Source organism: Cervus canadensis, chromosome 10 (assembly GCF_019320065.1).
Source record: "Cervus canadensis isolate Bull #8, Minnesota chromosome 10, ASM1932006v1, whole genome shotgun sequence".
In the NCBI taxonomy this organism is placed as follows: domain Eukaryota; kingdom Metazoa; phylum Chordata; class Mammalia; order Artiodactyla; family Cervidae; genus Cervus; species Cervus canadensis.
Window position 1 is genome coordinate 11,022,379 of NC_057395.1, and position 23,948 is coordinate 11,046,326.

At 38.9% G+C, this 23,948-nt stretch overlaps 1 protein-coding gene and 1 long non-coding RNA gene across 4 annotated transcripts in view; one reads left to right on the forward strand and one right to left on the reverse strand.

The window, feature by feature from the left end:
* Positions 1-1,180: 1,180 nt before the first annotated feature.
* The window catches only part of MACROD2 (mono-ADP ribosylhydrolase 2), a 2,136,932-nt gene continuing 2,114,164 nt past the window's right edge, over positions 1,181-23,948 (reverse strand). For all 3 annotated transcript variants that reach the window (XM_043478451.1, XM_043478448.1, XM_043478449.1), the window contains exons 17-19: positions 20,465-20,542; positions 17,368-17,434; positions 1,181-4,885 (exon numbers count right to left, since the gene is read on the reverse strand). In XM_043478451.1, the coding sequence (XP_043334386.1) occupies positions 17,373-17,434; positions 20,465-20,542 (140 nt within the window). In that variant the 3' untranslated portion in view covers positions 1,181-4,885; positions 17,368-17,372. The remainder of the gene's footprint in view (positions 4,886-17,367; positions 17,435-20,464; positions 20,543-23,948) is intronic.
* Positions 13,038-23,948, forward strand: part of LOC122447822 — a 127,222-nt gene continuing 116,311 nt past the window's right edge. The window contains exon 1 of the long non-coding RNA XR_006271390.1: positions 13,038-13,272. This is a non-coding gene — a long non-coding RNA (uncharacterized LOC122447822). The remainder of the gene's footprint in view (positions 13,273-23,948) is intronic.

Sequence of the window (23,948 nt, forward strand, 5' to 3'; positions counted from 1 at the left end):
AGAATATAAGGCAAATAATTTACAAAGTGCTTTTCTCAGTGGCAAAGTAGAATATCTTGGCATTTTATTCATGTTTAAATTTGGAAGAGAGTTCAGGGGATGCATTAGTATTTCTATCTTTCAAACCAAGGAATGGAGGTATTTGTTTCTCAAAGCCCCACGCTGGGCCAGAATTCTGGCAAGAACAGTATAAACGAGTATCATTACCCTTTTAGTCCCGAGAACCACCAGCAAAGTTAAACGCTCTTCAGTGACATCTTTTAAAGGTAAAGGGGAAGAAGTGGGGGAGAAACATACGTGATGGGCAAAGAGACGAAAAACTGAATGTAGATTTAAAAACACAACAAACTGTATTTGGCCAAGCTAGCATCATGTCAAATCATCTGTCTGCCACTTTGAAGTATTTGTGTTGGGGCTGCCCATTGTGAGAGAAGACTGTCCTGCCTACAATTTTCTTCTCATCAGACTCGTTTGTTACTGAAAAAATGTCCCTTTGGTACAGCAGGTTAAAAAACCTGATTCTGCTTTAACTATTAAGCTTCTGGCTTTGTTGGATAAAAGGGCCGACCTCCTTTATTGCCTTCTAGAACAATGCACTTGGAAGCTCTTCCTCGGTAGGAGATAGAGGGAATTAAACGTGATGGAATACAGATTTCCATTTTCAAAAGAACTTTGAGTTTCTCCCACAGTGGTTTTTGCAGCTTCGTTGCCAGTGTCTTAACAATTTTGTAATTCAGTCATAATTCTGTCAACAGGAGGCTGAGGAGGACAGTGGCTACAGCTGTCACATAGCCAGTCTGGCTATGTGACATAAAAGATGCTCAAAAAGAATTCCAGTAGTGGATGATGGGTTCTATAGGATGGGCCAATGTTCATGCAACCATTGGCTTTATCTCAACAACGTATATCTTCACCTCAGAGGCTGTTGCTAGGGTAATTAACTACTTAGCATTCAGAGAAAAATTATACATTAGGTTTTATGTCTGTTCAAACGTCTGTAGAGTTTAATTTTGAAAAACATGGGCACACCATTGATCAGTCTTAGTAGGGAAAGTTACAGTTGACTTGCAGGGGCAATTTTAAACACACATATTTGCAACCAGATATCTGCTGTTAAATGAACAGTTTTGAGTCATTAACTGCTCACAGCCAAGGAACAAATTTCACAAAACACGGATAATTCCACCTTATCCTCTCAAACAAATTTTATTCATATTCTGCTCTAACAAATATAGCATGAAGGCAACAGTTGTTTAAGTTTCTTAGTGTATGGCACGGATGAAAAGAAACAAACATATTCAGAAGCAGTCCAGTGCTGAAATGCTGGTTTAACAAAAGAGGCACGTATTATTCTATTTAGCAGTTTATACCAGATCTCAGAAGACATTTTTTTTTTCCTTGCAAGCAACAGACTACATTTATTTGCATTAAGTAAAAACATATCTTGATCAAGAAAATTACTTTTTTTCTGATTTTCCTTTATATCACAAATGTCAGGGTAAGGCAAATCCTTAATGAATTGTATGATAAAAACCCTATTCCCCAAGAAAATATATTGAACATATTCTGCTAACTTTGTTATTTTTCAAAGCAAAGCTGACATGCACCACATACAGAAAAATGTCATTTCAAATCGAGTGCATCAAGCAGAGCTGTATTAATTCACAAAGAGGCTTTTCAGTGTTTCATAGAAAGATGTACAATTAGTTGGGATGACTAATAGGTGACCCAGTGTCACAGACTGTGTTTCAGATGCCTCCTTTGTAAGCTTTTGTGAAGGAAGGCTTGTCCATCACTTGAGTAGTTACCAGATAGAGGACAGACCCTTTGTCTCTCCTACAATGAGTACCTTTTTAAATAGAACTATTATGTGGAAAGCCCACCTCCATCCTCTGTATGCAAACAGGACTTAAATAAGGGACTATTTGCCTCCTACTCTCCTTCCTATAAACCCTTGAGTCACCTAGCCTGGCTAGAGAGTGGTTGGAAACGGACTTCCAGAATTCATGTTCGGAGAATGAATCAGTCTGGCAAATTTTCCATTGCACAGTTTGTACAATGACAGCACCAGTGAGATAAAGGTTTCCTGCATTGTGGGTATCTTCCATGTGGCCAAAAGCTAGATTTTTAATGTTTTACTATTGAAATAGAAATTTGCTTCATTGTTTGTTCTAAAGCATAAAATCTTCTAGCCAAACAGCAACCCAAAAGCAGAATGAGGGAAAAAATGAAAACGCAGTCTAATCATAAAGAGGAGTGTAAACCAATTCGGGAGCAGGGTTGATGGTCTTTACTCCTCACTCAGTGTCCCGGATGCAGAGCCCACTTTCTTTTTCTATAATTTTCAGGCAGAGAACTCCATCATCTCATTGATACCCACCCACATTGAAAACTGGATGAATGGCTGTCATTGACATCAAAAGGAACACCAGGACAGAAATAATTCTGATCCCTACTGTTCCTGCCAGAGACATTAGATCTTTGTCCATTAAAAAAAAAAAAAAAAATCCCCATCCTTCTTGCCACCTCATGTTGTTTTCCACTGTTACTCATTACTCAGCATGAGTAGCACTCACGCTTGGGAGTCACAGGAAATATGTCCTCCTGGTAGATTGCGCTTGTCAAGTACTAGGTTGACCAAGACGTGCATTCAGGTTTTTCTGTTACATCATACGGAAAACCTGAATGAACGTGTTGGCCAACCCAACACTTCACAAGAACGATGGCGCCTGTCCGCTAAGTCATACAGATGATGTGAAATATAGAAGCTGTCTGTATTCCCGTGGCATCTTTGCTTGGATTAGTTAAAATGAGGCTTTTCCTTGGTTTTCTAGAAAGCAGTGTCTAACGGCAGTAGAGCACATATAAGTTTCTGTATCAAACTCTGGGATAATGGCAGAAGGGGAAACAGCCGTGTTCCAGAATCATGACGTCACTTAAATGTCACTGCTAGGTTGATGAGCCACTTTAAAAACAACAACAACAACAGCAGAGGGTGTTAAAACATATTACATAGGTAGAAATACAACTTATTATTCCAAGAGACCAAATAAGCCATCAAATAAGGCAACAAACTCAGAAAAGCCAAAACAAAATTCATAGGAAGACAAGAAAGTGAAATTTTCTTTAGAGGAAGGAGCAAAACTGAAGACCTCCATGGAATATGTAGAAAGCAGAGCCCCTGATTATTGTAGAAATGCTCCATTTGATCCATTCCTTTTCTCCCTCTACTAAGAAAAAAATATGCAGTTAACTTACATAAGGAAAGCCCTAAAGCCCTCATAAGGAAGATGGGTTTAAGAAGATGGGAGAGAGGGGGACAAATGGAGAAAGTGTCATCAACATATATACAGTACTGTGTGCAAAACGGACAGCTGAAGGGAGGCATGGCAGGGTGAGCTCAGTCTGGCCCTCTGTGATGACCCCGATGGCTGGATGGGGGCAGGGGAGGGAGGCGCCAGAGGGAGGGGGCATATGTGTAATTACGGCTGATTCGCGCTGTTGTATGGCAGAAACCAATACACCAGTGTAAAAAAAAACAAAAACCAGGAAAAAAAAAAGATATGCAAGAAATAATGGGAGTTTCCACAGGGACGGGCAGACTGGTCTTAGAGCCAGGGAGGCAGGCTTCTTGCCTTCTGAGGGTTCTATCCTGTTGGCTCTGGGACGATGCTTGTGACAACCTCTGACGTCTTCCCACGCCCTTAATCCCTTGTGCCCACTGTACCAGGGACATCTTGGCTTATTAGTCCCGCTGCTTCCCTTCCATGCCTGCTGGGGGAGAGGACGGCCATCAAATTAGTCTTGAACTTGGCGTGAACAAAGCATACCATTTAAATGCAAACCAGGGAGCCGGAACTGCAAGCAAGGCCTCTAATTGCCTCCAAATTCAAACGAGAATCTGCTCTGTGGGTCATCAGTCCCTGGGTGAAAACAAGATGTTCTTTTATGGAAAGCAGATGTATGAAGATTTCAAGGAGAACTTTTTGGATTCTAAATGCAGCAGTCTCCCTCTCAACTAAAACACCTAGGAAAGTGCCCTTAGAATTGTGTCCCAAGGAATCACTTCTCCCTGAGGGAAAGACACAGTTAAAGGCTTCCTGAATCAGGTGAGCTCTGCTGAAAGTCAGGGTCAGACAAGGACGCACCTGCCCTCTTGTTACCAAGGAGGAGACCAGGGTCCATCCGCCTGCCTTGTTATGCCTCTGTGGTCTGCTCCGGATTAAACCCTGCCTTCATATTCCGCCTTAGAGCCTCATGGAGCAGTGTTGGACCTTGGGAATCCCTGAATAAAAGACCATTTGCAACCGATCATCCTGACGTTTTTCCAAGCGATTTCTGAGGGTTTTGCCCATTTTCTGTCCTGCCTCCTTCCTCTGTGGATTCTACTGATAGAGGGTTTGATGTTTCCTCAAATGCAGCTTATCAGTCACCTTCCTTTTTTTTTTTTTTTTTTTTGGGAGAAATCACTGTACCAACCAGCTTTGTGAAATAACCGAGAAAGCAGACAGGGACCAGAACACACTTGTGCGTTACACGTGCCACTGCGACCCCGGGGCGGACTTGGGAGAAGAAAAGACAGAAACGACAGGGATAGCGCCTGAAAGTTGCATTCACGTGGGTCCCCCACCAAATGAAAGAAAACTTTTTTTTTTTTCTTTTTTTTTTTTTCCTTTCTGCGGGTAAACAGAACAAAATGCAGCTGGAGAAATGACAGCAAAGGGTTCCCGGTCCTTCGGTGGGACTCGCCTCCCCCCACCCCACCCGCCTGCACAGTGCACGTGCGCGCCGGCGTCTTCCCGCACCTCCCCGGGGCCGGGAGGCCTGCACTCTGAGGACTGTCCTTCACTGCCATCGCGCTGTCCCTCTGCTTCATCGCGTGCCCCTGCCGAAGACAAGGAGAAGCCATTTGTTGAAGACGTCTTCACAGGGTGAGCAAGGAGTATCTTTTAAGTACAGCCATTTAAATGTTTCTCACCCTTCAAACGTGCCTAGAAAGATGTTTAATTATCAGAGAGCTTGGGATATCTGAGCTGTCATTGGTAGCATGGAGAATCTTTAAAGACCATATAAATCACTGTTAACAAAGGTACGCAACATGGACAACTTGCTGATGGGGGAGATTAACTCAAGTCTTCAAAGTATTATTTGAAACACCTAATCTTGAAGCCATAGGTCCTCTCTTCTTGGCCCTATCACATGTTCCAGTTTCCAGGGCTCAACACAGAAACAGTAAAAATGTACATGCTGCTGGTTTGCAACAGACATGAATGGTCAGCCCACTGCTTTGAGATCGTACTTATTAAGTAGGCATCTGCTGTGTTCTCCACTTGTGAAAGAACTCTAAGATATCCTGCCTTAGAAGAACCTATAGGGAAACGCATAGATCACAAGTATACTGCAAAGTCTTTTGAAAAATGCATTTAACCCACACCACTATCAAGACATTGCCCCCAGAAAGTTCTCATTTCAATTATGAACCCTACTCTTTTTTTAAAAATTTATTTATTTTAATTGGAGGCTAATAACTTTACAATATTGTGGTGGTTTTTGCCATACATTGACATGAATCAGCCATGGGTGTACATGTGCTCCCCCCCCCAACCCCTTCCCAAAACCCCCTCCCCCCTTCCTCCCCATCCCACCCCTCAGGGTCGTCCCAGTGCACCAGCTTTGAGTGCCCCGTTTCATGCATCGGACTTGGACTGGTCATCTATTTCACACGTGGTAATATACATAATTCAGTGCTATTCTCTCAAACCACCCCACCCGTGCCTTCTCCCACAGAGTCCAAAAGTCTGTTCTTTATATCTGTCTCTTTTGCTGTCTTGCATATAGGGTTGTCGTTACTGTCCTTCTAAATTCCATATATATGCGTTAATATACTGTATTGGTGTTTTTTTTTTTTCTTTCTGATTTACTTCACTATGTATAATAGGCTCCAATTTCATCCACCTCATTATAACTGACTCAGATGTGATGAACCCCACTCTTGCTGGAATGAACAATTGATCTGATTTCTGTTACCATAAATTACATCTCGTCAAGGATGAATTGGAGATGATCTCTGAGCTAACTGTCTGTTCTGGTGTCCTATGAATCTTTAAAAAAATACTCTTTGAGGTGTTTATGTGTATGGAAAAGCAGTGTAGTGCTCATTGTAGATAAAGTTTAAAATATCCAAAAGTAGACAAAGAATCCTGCATAATCCTCCTATTGATACTAACTTCTGTAATTAATGTTACACAGTATTTTCTTATATTTTCTATCTCTTTCTACCTATATATAAAACCATTAATTTTAATAATGAAAATTGCAAACATGAAGGAAATTAGACAACACTAAATATATCTAGAATATATTTACCATCCAGATTTAGCATTAATATTTTTCAAGTTTCCTTGCAATCTTTATTTAAAAAAATAAAACATGGATAAATTAAAATATTTACAGATAGTTTTGATTTATCTGTATATTATCTCTTCCCAGAGATTACTGAATCCTGGTATTAGTGTGAATCCACAACATGCATGTTTTTATACTTTTACACACAAATATATTTACAAATAGACACAATAGGAAGTATGTAGTGTTATGTGGTGTATTATAAAATATACATAATTATTGTAGTCTTTTAAGCATTCATTAATATCGTTACAAATTTGTAATCAATATATATTATGGTTTTCATTTGTGTTTACCATTACCTTGGCTTGCAATTGTTTCCTACACCATACTCTTTTCTCTGGGCTCAATTTTCTTTTTACTGTTGTGCCTCCTTTGGTAGCTTTTAGAGAAAAGGTATGTGAGTAGCAAATCTTTCTTTTTTCCTGAAAATGACAAATGTCATTTTCTTAAATGATACTGAAACTAGTGAAGAACTCTATGTTGACCATTATTTTCATCCATGTTTTGAAGACTTAGAATTATTCCATTATCTTCTGATCTAAATTCTTGATCTTGGAAATTGCTGTCCTTGCAATACTTATTTATTTGTGGTTAAATCTTTCTCTTTAATTGTTTTAATTTTTCCTCTTTGTTGGTGTTCTGCAGTGCATAAGTGTGAATTTATTTTGTTTTGTTTGTGCTGGATCTTAGTTGCAGCATGCAGGACCTTCCATTTTTGCTGTGGTGAGCGGTATCTTTTAATTGTGGCATGCGGGGTCTTTAGTTGCAGCATGCGAACTCATGGTTGCAGCATGTGGGAGGCCTGTGGGATCTAGTTCCCTGACCAGGGATGGAATCTGGGCCCCCCTGCATTGGGAGTGCCGGGTCTTAGCCACTGGATCACCAGGAAAGTCTTGTGAATTTATTTTAAATATGCCCTTCTTGTAACTTATGATTCTTCTTTTAACTCAAATTTTTTGACTTTCATCAATTCTGATAAATCCTTGGCAGTATCTTTCAAATACTATCAACATCTCCTTTTAGAGCTCTTGTTGAACAAAGAATGTCTTAGTTATTCTGTTTCTATTCCTTATGTCTCCTCATGTGTCATTTATATCACTATACATTGACTTGCTTTTTCCAAATTGTTAATTTTTCATAGTTTGCTGCTTTCTTACAGTTTTATGTCTACTTTTTATCTTTTGTCACTTAAAGATATTTATTTTATGAAATCTTCAACATTACCCTCAAGTTCTTGTAGTGCTAATCATCCTGCACTTTTACCCATCAACTCTCATTCATAATAGATCATTTCCTTGTGTGTTTTATAAACTCATCTTTGGAAATTTATTTCTTCAGTAGGAATTCTGAAGGATAGTTTTACATTACATTTCCATTTGCTAACTCTCCCAGGGGGTCACACTGGTCTATAATCAAGTACAAATTAACTTCTTGGTTTGTATATTACTGTATGACTTTAGATGGCATAAATTTGTGTTTCAAACACATGGTGTATATATGTTTTCTGCTTACCATGGGGGCCTTTTCTTTCCCCATGGAGCACCCTAGGCCAGCTCAAGTCTCCTTGTTAACATCCTGAGCTGGGAACCCCAGATTTATTTATGTAGAGGCGTCAACTTCAGCTCCTTACCTTGAGGGGCCCAAGGTCCAGGTGGGCATTAAAACCCAGCCTTCTAGCCTTAGAGTCTATATCTGCACAACAACCAAACTGTAGTCCTGGGGGCAGCTGCATCTTCAGCTCACCAGATTATTGCTTTGGCCTCAAATTCCTCTTCATTTTCGATAGCTTTCATGTTCCTGAGCTATGTATTTTAAAAATATTTTTGTTACAGCTTATCTCTCATTTCTAAGCATTTGTATTGAGAGGGTTTTTTATTTTTTCCAACTTTTCAGTCACCTATTGCTACAAAACAAGCCGCGCCAAAACACAGTGGCCCCCAAACTCACAACTTATTATTTCTAATGGTTCTATAAATTGGCTTGGGCTCAGGTGGGCAGTTCATCTACTCTAGGCGGCATCCACTGGGGTCTGAACATCCAAAATGCCCTCTCACTTTCTAAAATCTCTCTCCATGTGGCTGTCCCCATTCTGTACCACAGCTTGAGCTTCGTAGAGGGTGCCTGGATTCTAAGAGTGAGCATTCTGAGATCATAAAAAGTTACAAGGTCTCTTAAAGCCCACCCTGGAAGCCACACTTGGCCTGCCGTGTTTCCCCAGAACAAAAGTTCAGATTCCATGTGCATCTTTTGTTGTGGTTGTGGTTTAGTCGCTAAGTCGTGTCCAACTTTTTTGTGATATCATGGATTACAGCCTGCCAGTCTCCTCTGTCCATGGGATTCCCCAGGCAGGACTACTGGAGTGGGTTGCCATTTCCTTCTCCAGGGGACCTTCCCTACCCAGGGAAGATGAACCCAGGTCTCCTTCATTGGCAGGAGGAGTCTTTAGCACTGAGCCAGCCACCTGGGAAGCCTGTAAGCATCTTTACATGCCCTCAAATACTTGTTGAAAAATTATTTTTACATTTCCACAGCACTCTATTGATTCATTGAACTGTTCCTCTGTTGTCATTTATGATATCCCTGGTTTTTAAACAAATTATACAGCACTAAACTTTCTTATATTATGTCCTTGAACTCTAATTTTAATCCCATTTCACTGTATTTCATTAATTTTCTTGGAGGTATGATGCACAGAACTAAAGGTTCTTCCTGTTGCACTACCAATAACCGCTACAAACCCAGCTATGTAAGTATTTCTGTGGGAATTGATGAAGTTCCTTAGGTCACACTGTTTGCTATGACAACTGTGTTCAGAAGTGCACTATTTTTTAGGGAACAGCACTGTGTCAAATAATTCTGCTCTGGAGGTATCTGAACTTCCATTGATCAGCTGAGTGACCCTGTGTGAGTCATTTCTTCCTGGAGTTGAAGGACTGCTCTGAAGAGGTAAGGGAGGAGTCAGGATATACTTTTGCAACAAAGTTAAACTAATTTTGAACTTTAAATTTTGACAACTTATTCACTTGGGTAAAGGTATGTAGGTAGATTCATGTTTATGGCCAAGGGATATATTTTGATATTAACCAAGGAAAACATACTTATTTTGGTATTTCATCTAGATATTGATCATACAGAAAAATAATAGTGTCTGTAAGAAAAAAAATCTAGACAAGCAGTCTGTAGTGTGTTGGCAGTGAAAGGGAAAAAAGGTAAGGCAGTACTGAAGAACTTGCATTTAAATTGTTAAGGTTTAGTCTCACTTCATTACTTTTTAATGGAAACTTCTCTACCATATCATTTCTGCAGCTTAGGATAATTTTAAATACATGAATAAGGTTTAAAAAAAGATGAAATGTTTGTAAGACCATGTTTGTATGAGTTTACATTTTTTATCAGTCCTATGCTGTATATGTATTGCACGAATGCTATTATAATTTATTATATTTTTAATATTATAATGCTATAATGCTATTATAATTTTAATAATATTAAAATTTATTTTAAATAAAGTTTAAAATCATGATGGGAAGACAGCTGCCTCCTTTCACATATTCTGAAACTTTAGTCTGCCACCATGCTGGAGCTTGAGTCTGGTACAATTCGAACTTCTGGGAGAGTAGAGAAGCCTATGGAGAAGATGCTGGGAGGTGTGAATAAAACATTTTGCCTGCCATATTCCACCACCCTGACACTGAGCCCTGAGGGGGCTTATGATGGGAAAGAACAGGGCAGTTCTTTCTGAATAGAAATAGATAAGGTGCATATCAAAGAAATAATTTCAATGAGCCCAGATTCTCGCATCTTCCCATATGTAGACAAGTGCTAAATTCATTACCTTGAGATGTCTGGTTTCCCTTAATTAATGGCAATCTTTTGATGTTTCAACTACTTGATTTTTGTTGCAAAACTATGCATCCTGGCTCTTCCCTTGCCTCTTCAAAGCAACACCTCAGAGCTATCTGAGAGGTTGCCTCCTGGTCTTGAAGTCCTCAGAAAGTTCACTGAATAAAAATAATTTTCAACTTTAAGGTTGTGAATTTTTTTCTTCCAGTTGACAGTTTTGGCAACCAAATGAAGGAGCCCAGAGCAGAGTTCCTCACCTGAACTCTACCAGGGACCTCTGGGCCCGAACACCTCCTTGGGGAGTCCAGATGACTTTTGGTGAGTCACTCCTGGTTTTCAGATCTCCTATTATTGGTTAGTGATGCTAAATTTTATGCAGCGGTGTTAAGCTCCTCTTTGGAGGAGTCAGTGGTCCTTGAAACTTAGTTTCAAGAAGAGGTACCTGGTTTCATCCTCAGTGAAGGCACTGGGGAGATTTGATTCAGTTTAGACACTCAGGGGTTTTATTCTCAGTTGAAAGTCTGGGGAGATTTTGCTCGGATGCAAGAATGCTGAGTAGGGTTGGACTGGGTGATTCGGGGAAGACTGGCCTGCTGTCTTTTCTTGAATTGCCTACCGTCATAGAATCCATCAGCATGAAACCAAGAGCTCATGAGAGTCTCCAGCTCTGAAGAAGGGGACATCTCTTGGCTGGCAATGGCTTTCTCAGGCAACTGAGAAACTTACAGGAGTGGTGGAGGCAAAGACATCATGCCATGTAGCTGTCCCTATAGGAAAATCCATTCATTTTCGTTAAGGCTTGCTCTGCTGGGGACATGAGCTCCCATGGTGGCCTTATACCACCAGAGGGAAAACGTGAGACATGTTAAGAGGAGCTGAAACTACTCTGGGGCAAATCCTGGAGGCATTAAGCTCACAAGTGGTATGTTGGCCCACCACCTGATCATCACTAGTAATTCTATTTTGACAAACCAACCTCTGAATGCAGAATAAAACTTGCAAAACAAGAAGGAATGACAGATTGCCAGCCTCCAACTAATACCCCAGACAGGTCTACGTTCCTACAGTATTTACTTAATTGGGAATTAAAGAAAGTCTCGTCCTGATAATAACTGATAATGGGGTTCTTTTATTGCGTACACAGTTTTAAAAATAGCCTGCTTGATTAAAAAAAAAAAATTCCTTTCAAAATTCTGACCTTAAAGAAACAAAAGCCCCTCCAGGGGTAGTTTGCGTTTCTCTTCATCTGTCTTTGAAATGTAACGTATCAAGTGTGAAACAGATCACCAATCCAGGTTGGATGCATGAGACAAATGCTCAGGGCTGGTGCACTGGGAAGACCCAGAGGGATGGGAGGTGCACTGGGAAGACCCAGAGGGATGGGATGGGGAGGGAGGTGGGAGGGGGGTTTGGGATGGGGAACACATGTAAATCCATGGCTGATTCATGTCAATGTATGGCAAAAACCACTACAATATTGTAAAGTAATTAGCCCCCAACTAATAAAAATAAATGAAAAAAAATAAAAGAAAAAAGAATATCCATGAAGAATTCTCTCAAAAAAGAAAGAAAGAAAGAAAGAAATGTAATGTTCTACCTGATCATCTGTGTGTGTGTTGAGAACTTGGTCTCTGCCATCCAAAATGTATAGTGTACATATGTCAGCCAATTGAATAGACTGGGGTTCTCAGCAGTCTTTGTCTGGCCATGCCAACTCTCAGGGGCTTTTCACCATCTTAACCTTCATTGTGTTAGCCTGCACAATGCGGGCCTTTCTTAAATTATTTTGACACGTAACCTTTCTGAATCTTGTTTAGGTGGCATCTTTGCACTCTCTTCTGAGGAAGGCTTTTGCCTTATTGTTTAAGTCACTATTAAGATATATCTCATTAATGGCCAGTTGATGGATCTTTAAATGGGACTTAGGAATGAGTAAACATTTAGAGCTCTCTCATTATAAAAAGCTCTTTTATTGGTACTTATTAAAAAAAGAAATTAAAGGGTGAAAAATACATATTGAATAGTTGACCTAGGAATACCGTTAGTTTAAAACAAATAAGAAAAACCAGCTTGTGACTTTTGGTTAATCATATTTTGGGGTAGACTTGTTTCACTGGGGAATGCTTCCCCTGGTTGGTATTATAAGACAGGGCATATAGATCTCACCCTCAGGAAATAGTGATTAAACATACTAAAGGAAACTAGTAGGGCTACCTGAGCTTTACCATATAAAGTAAAAACTGGGAGCTAATATTCAAAGGCTAACAGTAATAAAATTAGTGATTTTGCTTTGGGTTTAACTTGTGCACTCAGAAAGAGGGCCTTGTTGAATACCTTATACAAGCTTTTGAAGACATGATAAGTTAAACTCTAAAGCCCTAGAACTTAGAACATATTCTCTCTCAAAGGCAAATTAAATAAGATATGGTTTGGCAAATCAATTTTTAAATATCATTTAGGTGACAGTTCTCTGGAGAATTAAAAGCAACTGTCTTTGCCTTGCTAATTTCTACAAATGAGAAATGTAAGTACAGCCCACAATGACCTGAGACTGGGTCTAATTAGCTCAACCAAGTAGAACCTGAAACCAAGGGGAAAAAGGGCAGAAGTGGCCCTTTTAAACTCAAATTGTGACTGGGTGCAAGTTCTTGCGCCTGATGCCTAGGGAGGCCAAAAACCCAAAACATCAGAGTTTGGAGCAAAGAGCAGTTCACTGCAGGGCCAAGTAAGGCAAACAGGCACCACCCTGAACTCCCAGTCTGCGGGGGAGAAGTGTTTACTAGGCAGAGTTTGGGCTGAGGGCCACAGGGTTTGTGGCTTTCTTCTGATCGGTCGGTGGTGAGGTCAAGGGTGGTGCCCAAGGAGGCTTGTGCTCAGCCTGAAGTGGGGGCTTTAGTTCCTGCAGCAGAGCTCAAACATTTCGTTGTCATGCATACTCCTCGAGGAGGAACCAGGAGCCCGCTTTATCGCTTTATCACTGCATGATTGTCTCTTGACTGCCCCTCCTCAGTTCATTCCCGGGTAAGCAATTGTTTGAATCTGCTCTTTGGAACTCAGGGAAGAGCCAAGAAGCCTGAAGGAAGCTTATTTCCTAACAACAAGAAAGGGACAGGGAAAGGATTTGTACTCAGAGGGCCCTATAAGGTCCTGCTTAGTTTCAAAACGTCTGGAAAGGGTCTCTCGGCCAAATTTCACTTCACAGCCTCCTTAAGGATAAGGGCTTATCAAGAACAAATACCAATCTTAAAGTCTTTTCCATGACTAGTGAAGCCTTACTCGTCTGAGCACGCAACTTTAATGTATTTCAACTGTTATTTATAAAGTAGTAAGTTTACATTGCAATATCTGATTCATAACTAAATTTTTTTAACTGAAGCTATGGGAGCTCTAGTTTTCTCTGTGTACACATTACACATATGAGATGTCTCTACCTCTGGGAAATATTATCAAAATTAAACTTATGAAAGAGCTCTGTTTAATTTACTTTAAAGTGCTTATGAACTAAATATTTCTAAATATGAAAGAAGCAGGCCAGAATGAATTTTAGGTTCAAAAAATCTAGAAAGTATTCAGTATTAAATTAACATCTGGCATTAAGCTTAAGATTGCTGGTTTAATCAATAAAGACTTGTCTTTTATTTTACCTAGGTTTAATGAAGGTCAATACATTAATTTCTGTTACAGAGTTTGTCAACAATAAAAAAATTGGTATGATGAAATTCTTATAAATACACTATAAAGGAGACAAGATAAGCTTTGGGGTGAACTCTTTAGAAATAATTATGCTTTAGGAATGTCAAACTTGAAAATAATCGCTTCATAAATTTGGTAAGTTGAAGAACTGTGCTAAATGAAGTTAAACAGTGGAAGCTGATTGAAGAGCTAGGTCATTCCCAAATAAGATGCTGAGACAGTCTCTTCCTTTACAGAGAAGCTAAAGATATTTAGAACTATTCATATGTATGTTTGGTGCCACACTGAGATATTTTTATAAGAAAGCACATGTTTTTAGAAATTATTATTGATATTTGTTTGCCATGCCAAACTATAGAACGTGAATGTAGTTCATAATTGCTTACTTCTTCTTAGTACACAGTAGGAAAATAAGATGTGTGTTGTGAACAAAAGAAGGTACGAAAGATGGAATTGTGTTTTTTTAAGGGAAAAGAAAATAGTTTTGTCCCAAAGTTGGTTCTTTCTAGATGGGGAAAAAATAGGGAACAAAATAATAAGCATACAGAAAGTGGGTGGAAAATAAGCCTGAGAAAAGAGTTTTGTGCATGGTCAGGACTGGCTGAATTTAGATTGAATTTAATAAGGTAGATGGATTTTGTTGTTGAAAGTAAGCTGGTGTAAGCCTGGAGTTTCATTTTCTCTCTGTTAAGAGAATAAAGTTTTCTTGGAGTGCAGCATTGGTAGCATTGTTTGAGTTTCTGGGCCTTTAAGTGAGCTGTTTTTACTTTTGAACTCTTTTGTCAACTTTGGTTAAGTGTTCACTGTGATCTTATTTGACCAAGTGTTTTAAAACTTTTTGTTATTTTTGACAAACTTCCCATCAAGTTTTAATTAACATCTCCAGCTAACTTTAAAAGGCTTCAGAGGACCCCTATGGCATCTCAGAGAAGAATATCAGACTAATTAGGCTTATGGTATGTTAAATTACTTGAGAAACATTGTCAACTGATTAAAGATGAACCTTAGGTTATATTTTGTGGATAAATGTCATTAATACAGATATCCTAAAATGTATATGAATTCCTAAAAATCTGATATGCCCTGGTATAATATTGATCATAATTCCAGTTTTTATCTTAAAATCTTATATGTCACAAGTTCTAGTTTTCATCTTAAAATCTTATATGTCACAGCAATATCCAAGTTTCTTGTCAAGTGCATTATAATTTGATCTTTAACCAAGCCTTTTTAAGTCTTGCTACTTAAAGCCAATCATTGTTTTACTTTGATGCTTCTATAAAAATGAAGGTCTTCAAGAAAATTCATAGGAAGGATTTTTGACAAATAGAAGTTTCTGATCACTTTTCGATCATATCACTGAGCTGGGTAAGAAATTACAAAACTCTAATGGAAAACCTGAAGATTTCACCTAGATCATCAGGAATTAATTAACTGATAAATATAATTTGTGATATTATGACTTTTTGGGAAATATACTCTTAATTTTTGTTTTCTAAAAGAAAAGTCTTTTATGCTGTGGCCCTCAACAAGTTGACAGAGTATACTTCTGTAAACAAATACGAAACATCTTTTTCTCTCTACCTGATCCTTCTAGGATTTGGCTTCTCCAGTTAGATCTTCTGTGGACTTGATGATTTATTGCAACCAGATTACAACTATTTATACTAGCCATTGTTTTAGTTTGTTCTTTTTTGTTTCCAAATTGTTTATGCTTTGTATCTCTCTCTGCTGTACTATGACTTTATTAATACTACTAGCTGTATTGCCTATTGTCTAATTTATAAGATTGCTTCTTGTATTACCCAGTGTGTAACCAGGTCTCCAACAGAATCAATGATGGCTAAAACTCTTGAGTTAATCCACCATATACACATAACTCTACATAAAATAATTGTAATAGTGCAACTCTAGATATGGGAAGAAGCCACAGGGGAAAACATTTCCTGGATCATAATAGACTAGTAATGCAAGCAATCCAGAGAATTTTAATTATCAACAGGACCAAATCAAAAAAAATAACATATTGAGTGACCTATCAACAGAATATCCATCTGGTTTAGGAATGAGCCATTCCTAGCACTGTGCCACAAAATTGCTCATGAAATGTCTCCGAAGGCTGGTCAGATTTTGACCAAGGGGAAGCACTGTGAAAGAAAACGTTGCCTGCCATATACTGTGGCCCCCACAGTGAGCCCTCAGGATGGAGACAAACAGGCTGCCTAGTGCCAAGCCCTCAGCCATTGTCGCCACCCCCAGCGGTGTACCAAGGAGACTCAGGATGGGGAAGAACAGGATAGTGGCCCTAGATAGCTAAGGTGCTTAGCAACGGAGTGATTTCAATGAGCCCAGACTCTTGCATCTTCCCATATATAGAAAAGCACTAAATTCATTAATTCGAGGTACTGGTTTTCCTTTTGATGTTGTGGCTACCTGATCTTTGTTGCAAAACTCCTATAAATCCTGGTTGTTCCCTTCCTCTTTGGAGCAGCCCCCCAGAGCTACTCTGGGCTTGAAGTCCATAGAAAGTCATCCAGTGAAACATAATTCTCAACTTTTAGGTTGTGTCTTTTTCCTTCATTCGACAGAGGCAAGGATGTCAACACATCTGTGTCTAGCTCCAGGTAACACACAGTTCATTTACACACAGTTCGTTTATCCCATAGGATTTTTTCACAGCTAAGCATTTTAAGCTAGGAATCAGAATAGCAAACCTGGCTTCTTTCCTTTAATTCTTCTCACCAGCCCTCAAGGTACAAAAAAGGGTAACAGACCACTCAGTATTCTAGATACACTTTAGTCTTGGCTGAGTGATTTAGAATGTTGGTCTAGAAAATCTCCTAAACATCATCTGGTCCCATTTATTTTCCTGTGGTATTTCCTGGGGCTCATTCAACCCAACAAACCTTTGTACAGATGCGAAGGTCCACAGGTAGTGGGGTAAGAGGGCAAAACGTAAGGCGGGCTTCTCTCAGCCCAAACACGCTCAAACGCCTTTTACATTCTCCAGGGCAAAGATTTAGTGTTATGCTTAAAAACAGATATACTAAACAACTCAGCAGGTAGCTTCTGGAAAAGCAATACTTCAGAATCAGCTTGGGGTTGCTGCAATAATTTGTTCACTCCAGGAAGCCAGGGGGCGAGCTAGATGGAAAAATTGTTTTCTTGTCAAAGCTCAGAAAACCAGGGTACCGCACAATCTGGAGATGCTGTAGCTTATCTTTTTCGTTTAAAGATGGTGAGCTTCTAGGGGTAATCCTAGCTCCTTATAATATGTTATTTGGCATAAAGATTTTAAAAGCTTAGCCTGAGCCATGCTGTGGGACTTGATAGAACTGAGGGAAATCCAACATGCCTTTTACAAACAGTTCCTATGGCTGGCCCATTTAATCAATTGAAAATCTCACCACAGAGGCAACTTACCTTAGTTAATCTTCTTGCTGACTCTCTGTTGGGTCATTTACACTGTCAACCTGACAATTCATGTCAACTGTAACCAGAAGGGAAAACAAAAAGGTTAAATGTTTGTTAAACCCAAGTCTCTTAAGTATATTAAAATGGCCTGTGAATCGCTACATTTATGACTTCCTATCTTATACCTCTTTTCAATTTGTTTTCATTCATTCAAGATTTGGGGACCACCCTTGTAGATTTTTACTGGTTGGGGAATGGGGAGGGCAGAATTGCACCTTTACTAAACTGCAGGAGCTGTTTTCATGTCATACCAGGTTTGGGGGTTGATATTTTGTGTGTATTTATCACCATCCTTAGGTAAATTCAAAGGCTTTAATAGATGTCTAAGAAAATAAAGAGAAAACAAAGCAAACCAGATCATCCATGCACAGAGATGTAAGCGGTTTCCTCTGAAACAGCAATGCTAGTGGGCCTGCTAATTCAAAACTGACCCTGAAAACTTGCCAATGCGTGCAGTGGACACCATGAAATGGAAAAGCAAAACATCTACCAGATCACACAGCAATGATAAAACATGTGCATTTACTTTACTGTGTGTATTATTCTATGTGAGCATTTGCATACAAATAGCACACATAATTAATGTCATTGTCCAGAAGGAGCCCAGAACAGGCAGAGCAGACACTCTGGAAATTTTCAAGGGTCAGTAGGTTTAATTAGATTGGTATTGCTAAAGCATCCAAGCCCATATTATATACTTAGAGACTTAATATACAGATGAACAATGGCCAGACCATATTTGGCAGTAGAATTCTGACTTCAAAACTCTGCAGCAAGCAGCTCAGAACTTGGTCAGTGACTGCCAGCTTCCCTGTGTTTTGCTCCTTGCTCCCAACACAGGGCCATCAGGGAAAACCAAATGTTCTCAAACCAACCAGCCACTTCTAGTTAACCCATCTGGCTTCCCCTTGCCAACAACCTCCTGTCAAGGGTCTTTGAAATCTTCCCTTTTGTTAGATAGAAGTTCCCCACTTCCCTCCTGCCTTTGAGTTGGCCAGACATAAGTGATAAGAGCTGACACCCATGCTCTGGATATGTAACCTGTTTGTTCCCATTTGGGTAATCTTCATTTGTTTGAACAAAATCAGTCATCCAAATCTCTTTTTCTTGAACACAAAAACCTGATTCAAGTAAAACAGTGGCAGGTGCTGGATTTCACATTCCAAAGAGACTTGAAAGAGGGAACGGCTGGTTGGGAGCCCACCGAGCTCTCTCTCAAGGAGGAAGGAAAGCAGGTCTCTTTGTTCCTTCTGCAAACACTCCTTGGTTTCTCACCATGTGTGAGCCCACTCTTTACCCCAGGTGTAAACTGGCCAGATACAGCAAGGGTACCCATAGAAATGAATAATGTGTACACTTTCCATCCTGGCCTACAGAGTTATTGTAAGGTTGACCATCTCAGTGTGGACTGTACAGAATAAAATATAGGAGAGTGTTCCTTATTTGTTCCTTCCTCCAACCCAAGGGTCCCTAGTTCTAAAATCTATTAATAAGTGTTAATATGAAAAGCATTTGATGAGCAATGTTAACTATGTTAAGAAGTTTTCTTTAATAGCTGAGACTTTGTGCTCAGTAAACTCTATAGTGAGGACGGAACCTTAGTATTTAACACATTTATGTCCCTTTTATTCAGTGAGAATTACATGACCTTGGTATTCTTCGGAACATGATTCGTAGCTGCTGCTGCTGCTAAGTCACTTCAGTCGTGTCCGGCTCTGTGTGATCCCACAGACGGCAGCCCACCAGGCTGCCCCATCCCTGGGATTCTCCAGGCAAGAACACTGGAGTGGGCTGCCATTTCCTTCTCCAATGATTTGTAGAGACCTAGTTAAAAATCATGTTTATAGTGTCACAACCTGGCTGGGAGGGTTTCACTCTGCTGAGGATGACTAACATGGAGTGACTTTTAATGGATGAAATCTGGGATTTAAAAATATTAGTTTCCTAGATAATGCATGTGCATGCTCAGTCGCTTCAGTTGTGTCCGACTCTTTGTGGCCCTATGGACTGTAGTCTGCCAGGCTTCTCTGTCCATGGGATCCTCCAGACAAGAATGCTGGAGTGGGTTGCCACGCCCTCCTCCAGGGAAGGGTTAAAAAAATAATCAGTTTGCACTGAGTCAAAGAAAGGTTCAAAGATGTTTTGTAGAACATGGGGAATACAGCCAATATTTTGTAATAACTATAAATGGAAAGTAACCCTTAAAATTGGATAATTTTTAAAAAATTAAATTATAAATCAGTTGGCGCAAAAGAGCTTATAATTAAGGGAGTCAACTAAGATGAGGGGATGTCTATAGCAGGGTGGAATGCATGGTATAGGAAACTGTTTAAAAGTACCAAGTAACTTCTAACAGTGGCTGAAATTTTCTCAAGGTCATTATCAACCCAAACTGCAAGATTTTACATATACATGTTGATAACTGACCAACAGTTCTGACTCTCCTAAGCTCTGTGGGCAAATGGAATTGAATATTTAGAAATCATGTGTGCCTAAATAGCTGTTTTTTCTAATGCAAATGATGCTGTCTCAGAGGGTTTCCAGTGTCATTGTGCAGGGGCAAGGTGATAATATTCCTGAGGCTCACAGTCTTTAGATGCCTTCAAAATGAGACAGGACTAAAGAAAGGTTTTCGGAAATTGATGAAGTGCTTTTAAAGACTCACTATGTTTCTGGCCAAGCCATGTGATGTGATACAGTGAGGTGGAGTCATGAAATTTTAAGAATAGCCCAGATTCAAGACAGGGCTCCTCTAAATGCTGAGTAGTCCCATGGTGTTCACCAGCTAGACTGCGGTTCAGTTTAGCCTTGGCATGACCCACCATTCCCTTGGTGCCATGAAGTAAGATTAAACTGAGGCACATGCTATTTTTTTTTTTTTAATGGGCTGTCGATTTTGCCAATTCCCAGTAGAAAGCGGTTTTTGAACTTTACTCTGTTCAAACCGAACATGCTGATTCATAGAATAGCTCCTTTAATCCTAGATTACACAGAGAAAGTGTTCCAGGTTTGTAGTTTCCGTGACTCAAATAGCTCATAAACTTACCATCAGGACTTGCGGAGCTCTCTGTGTCACCAGAGCCTTCGCTTTTCACAGGATCTCTGGGTGTGTTCCTGCCTTGAGCTGAAGAAGAAGATGGGCCTTGATCAATAGAGAATTAGGATGTCCTGACTGCCAACTGTTCTGTCACCCTCCATTGCACTCTTCAATTTAAAAATACTCCTGGGATTGAATTTCTTTTGCAGAAGAGGTTAAAGGAGGAAATAGTAGGTTGAGTTGCTCGAATACTTCAGTGCTGACATATTCTAAATTCTCTTTAATTTGTGAAATAATCACATACATACGTGCACAGTTTCTCAAATTAGAAAGCAGGTAACATGAAAGCGGAGAAACTTGGTTTAATCAGAACAACCCACAATCTGAATTTGGGGAAATCTGTGTGTGAGTTTATGTGGCTTTAACTTTGAAGAGAGTAAAAACAGAAAATCTATTTTGCCTTAGGCATGCCTGAAAGCTGAAAGATTCATTCTCCTGGCAGTGAGGTTTTTTTTGTTTAAACACAAATGAATGTCTCAGTTGTTCCCCTAGAAGACATCCTTAGATGCTGCCATTTCGGACTATTGAGAATCCAGTCTTTAGTTAATTTCTGTTGTAATTTTTCTCTACTCACACAACTTCATAAGACTCGTCCTCCATTCACTGTGGCTGAAGCTATATAACATACTTAAGTGTAGTTGTAAGGACACTGTTTTTCTTTTGCTTTGCATGATCTGATATTTGTACATATTGAAAATTGATCACTATAATAAGTCTAGTTAACATCCATTTTTCTTTTTGTGAGAAAATTTGCTTCTTAGACATCTATTATGTTTTCACAGCTTGAAGAGCCAGGGCATTTGAAAATACAAATAAAGTACTGGAAAAACCCATAACTTCAAAGTTTTTATTATTTCTGTACTTAAAAATGGAATATTAAATTGAGTCTTAGCACATGAATACCTATTGAGTCCAGAGTGTGTTCAGAGGATGTTCAGTCTGATCTTGCTATTAGTGAAGAGTCAAATCTAGGAAAGATCCAGTGTATAATCTCTTCAAAGGCAGATACATGGAATTGGCACTTTTGGTAATGATTTACTGAAGCTGAGAATCAAGAAGTAAGGTGACTAATCTTAGCCTGGGTAGAGGGAAGGTAGGAAGGTCAGTACTTAACAGTGCAGAAAGTCATTTTATATTTGAAGACTGAAGTGCAGGGTCATTTAAGTGCAGATACCAAACAAGCTTTGCATCTAATGCTGAGGAAGAAAATTGAGAATCAGACGTGTGGGAATTTGGGAGATGTCTTTGATCTCTGGCTTGGGAAGATCCTCTGGAGAAGGGAAAGGCAACCCACTCCAATATTCTTGCCTGGGAAATCCCATGGACGGAGGAGCCTGGTGGGCTACAGTCCATGGGGTTGCAGAGTCAGATACAACTGAGTGCCTAAGACTTTCACTTTTCAATACAGAATAATGTCATATCATTGAGAGCATGAGAGTAGATGAGAAAAGTCAGGAATGGGATAACATAAGAAAAAATGACTCCTGGACAGCCAAGTCCTACAAGGACAACATTAAAGGGACTGTGTGCGTGAGTTTCTTTCACTAGTTCCTGAGGTTGAGGTTGGGAAACTGAAAACGAAACTTCCAACTGGACTTAACATCATATTTTTTCTCACTGTCAATTCTAGAAAATAGACAATGTTTCAATTGCTCATCAACATATTCCTTAAAGACACATTTACAGAAGAAACCACTGATGGGTATTTTTCTAAGCCCAAGAGCAGGAAATCTTTGCTAAGTATCTCTCAAAACAGAAGAAATAAGAAAAAAAAAATGGAATATTTGACTTTATATAAACACAGACTTTGGGGTGGAAAAAAATACCATAAGAGATGTTTTAAAAAAGAAATATAAATTGAAAAATATTTATACCTTTTGTCATAGACAAAGGTAGGTCTATATCTTTGATATATAAAGTACTTCCAGAAAATAGAGGTAAATATTAAGAATTGGATAGAATACTGAGCAAGAAATCTAACAGGAAGTTAATTAAAAATAAGAATGGCCTGCAGTTATGTGAAAACGTGATTCACTTTGCTACTAATGAAAAAAAAAAATGCAAGGTAAGATTACACTAAGAAAGAGATTTCTGCCTAAAGTATACTATCATAATGTAGGGTAATACTCCCATCAAGAATAGAGATATTGAACAGATTTGAGAAATTATTTTAAGGCACTACAGAGCCATTGAAGGAGTCTGAAGAGGTGAAAAATAGTGAACTTGACATTCCACATGTACAAAGAAGTTTAACAGAGCTTCCAGATGTTTTTTCAATGAAGTTTGGGGGGGAGAGGGCCAAAACTTGGAGGTCAGGGCCCACCAAAAAAGAGGTGCTCTGATAAGTACCTCAAGTTTTCTATGGAATTCCCCTGAAGGGTTATGCTCTGCGGGCAATGAACTTGAAATAAACCAGTTCTTAAAAAAATCTGAAGACCAACTTTTAATCAACCTAATCTCTGACTAGACTTCAGTGCTCTGCTCAATCCTCCCAGCCTTTAAGCAGCAAACATAAATCCTCTCTGGGAGAAGATAAAGTCATCCAGAAGCTCAAGTCATCACTACAGCTTTTCACACATAGTGTCTAGCATTCAATAAAAAATTTAAAATTCAAAAAAAAATAAAAAAATTCAGTCATCCCAGAAGAACAAGTATGGATCACTGAAAACCAAGACAATAAAACAATATGTAGAGACATCTTAGAGATATTACTTGTAGACACAACTTTAAAATATGGTTAATGTGTTTAAGAATTGAGTGACAAGAGGGTGAATTCTCATGGCAAAGAAGTTTATCAGATAACTGGACTAAACACTATATAAAAAAGTCAGATATAAATTCTGGAACTGAAAAATATATGATAATTGAAGTTTAGAATTCAATAGGCAGATGTGGCAGTAATAAGACACAGCTGAAGAAATCATTCATAAACTGAAAGCTAATTTAGAATATAAAGAATATTAAAGATGAAAGATACAGAGAAGAATTAGTATTATGATCCCCAAACAAAACTAATGCAAAGCAAACCTCATTGAAGTCAATCGTTATAAAACTGCAGAAAATCATGGTTAAAGAAAAACTATAAAATTATTTAGTGAGTAAAGAAGGATTCAGTTCAAAATAGCAACAACAGGAATTATAGATGACATCACAATAAAAATCATGGAATCCAGAGACAATGTAATGATATTTTTAAAGTGCTTAAAGAAAATAATATTAATGTAAAATTTCACATCTAACAAAAATCTTCTTTTAGACTTCAATTTGAAAATATTTTCAGGGTTAAAATAGTAGAACTACACTGAAGGATTTTTGTTATACTAAAAATAAAAATTCTAGGTAGATTATAGAACTACATTTGAAAGGTAACATGGAAAAAGACCTTCACATCATTAAGCAAACATCTCTTACACAGGAAAAGCAAAACATTAAC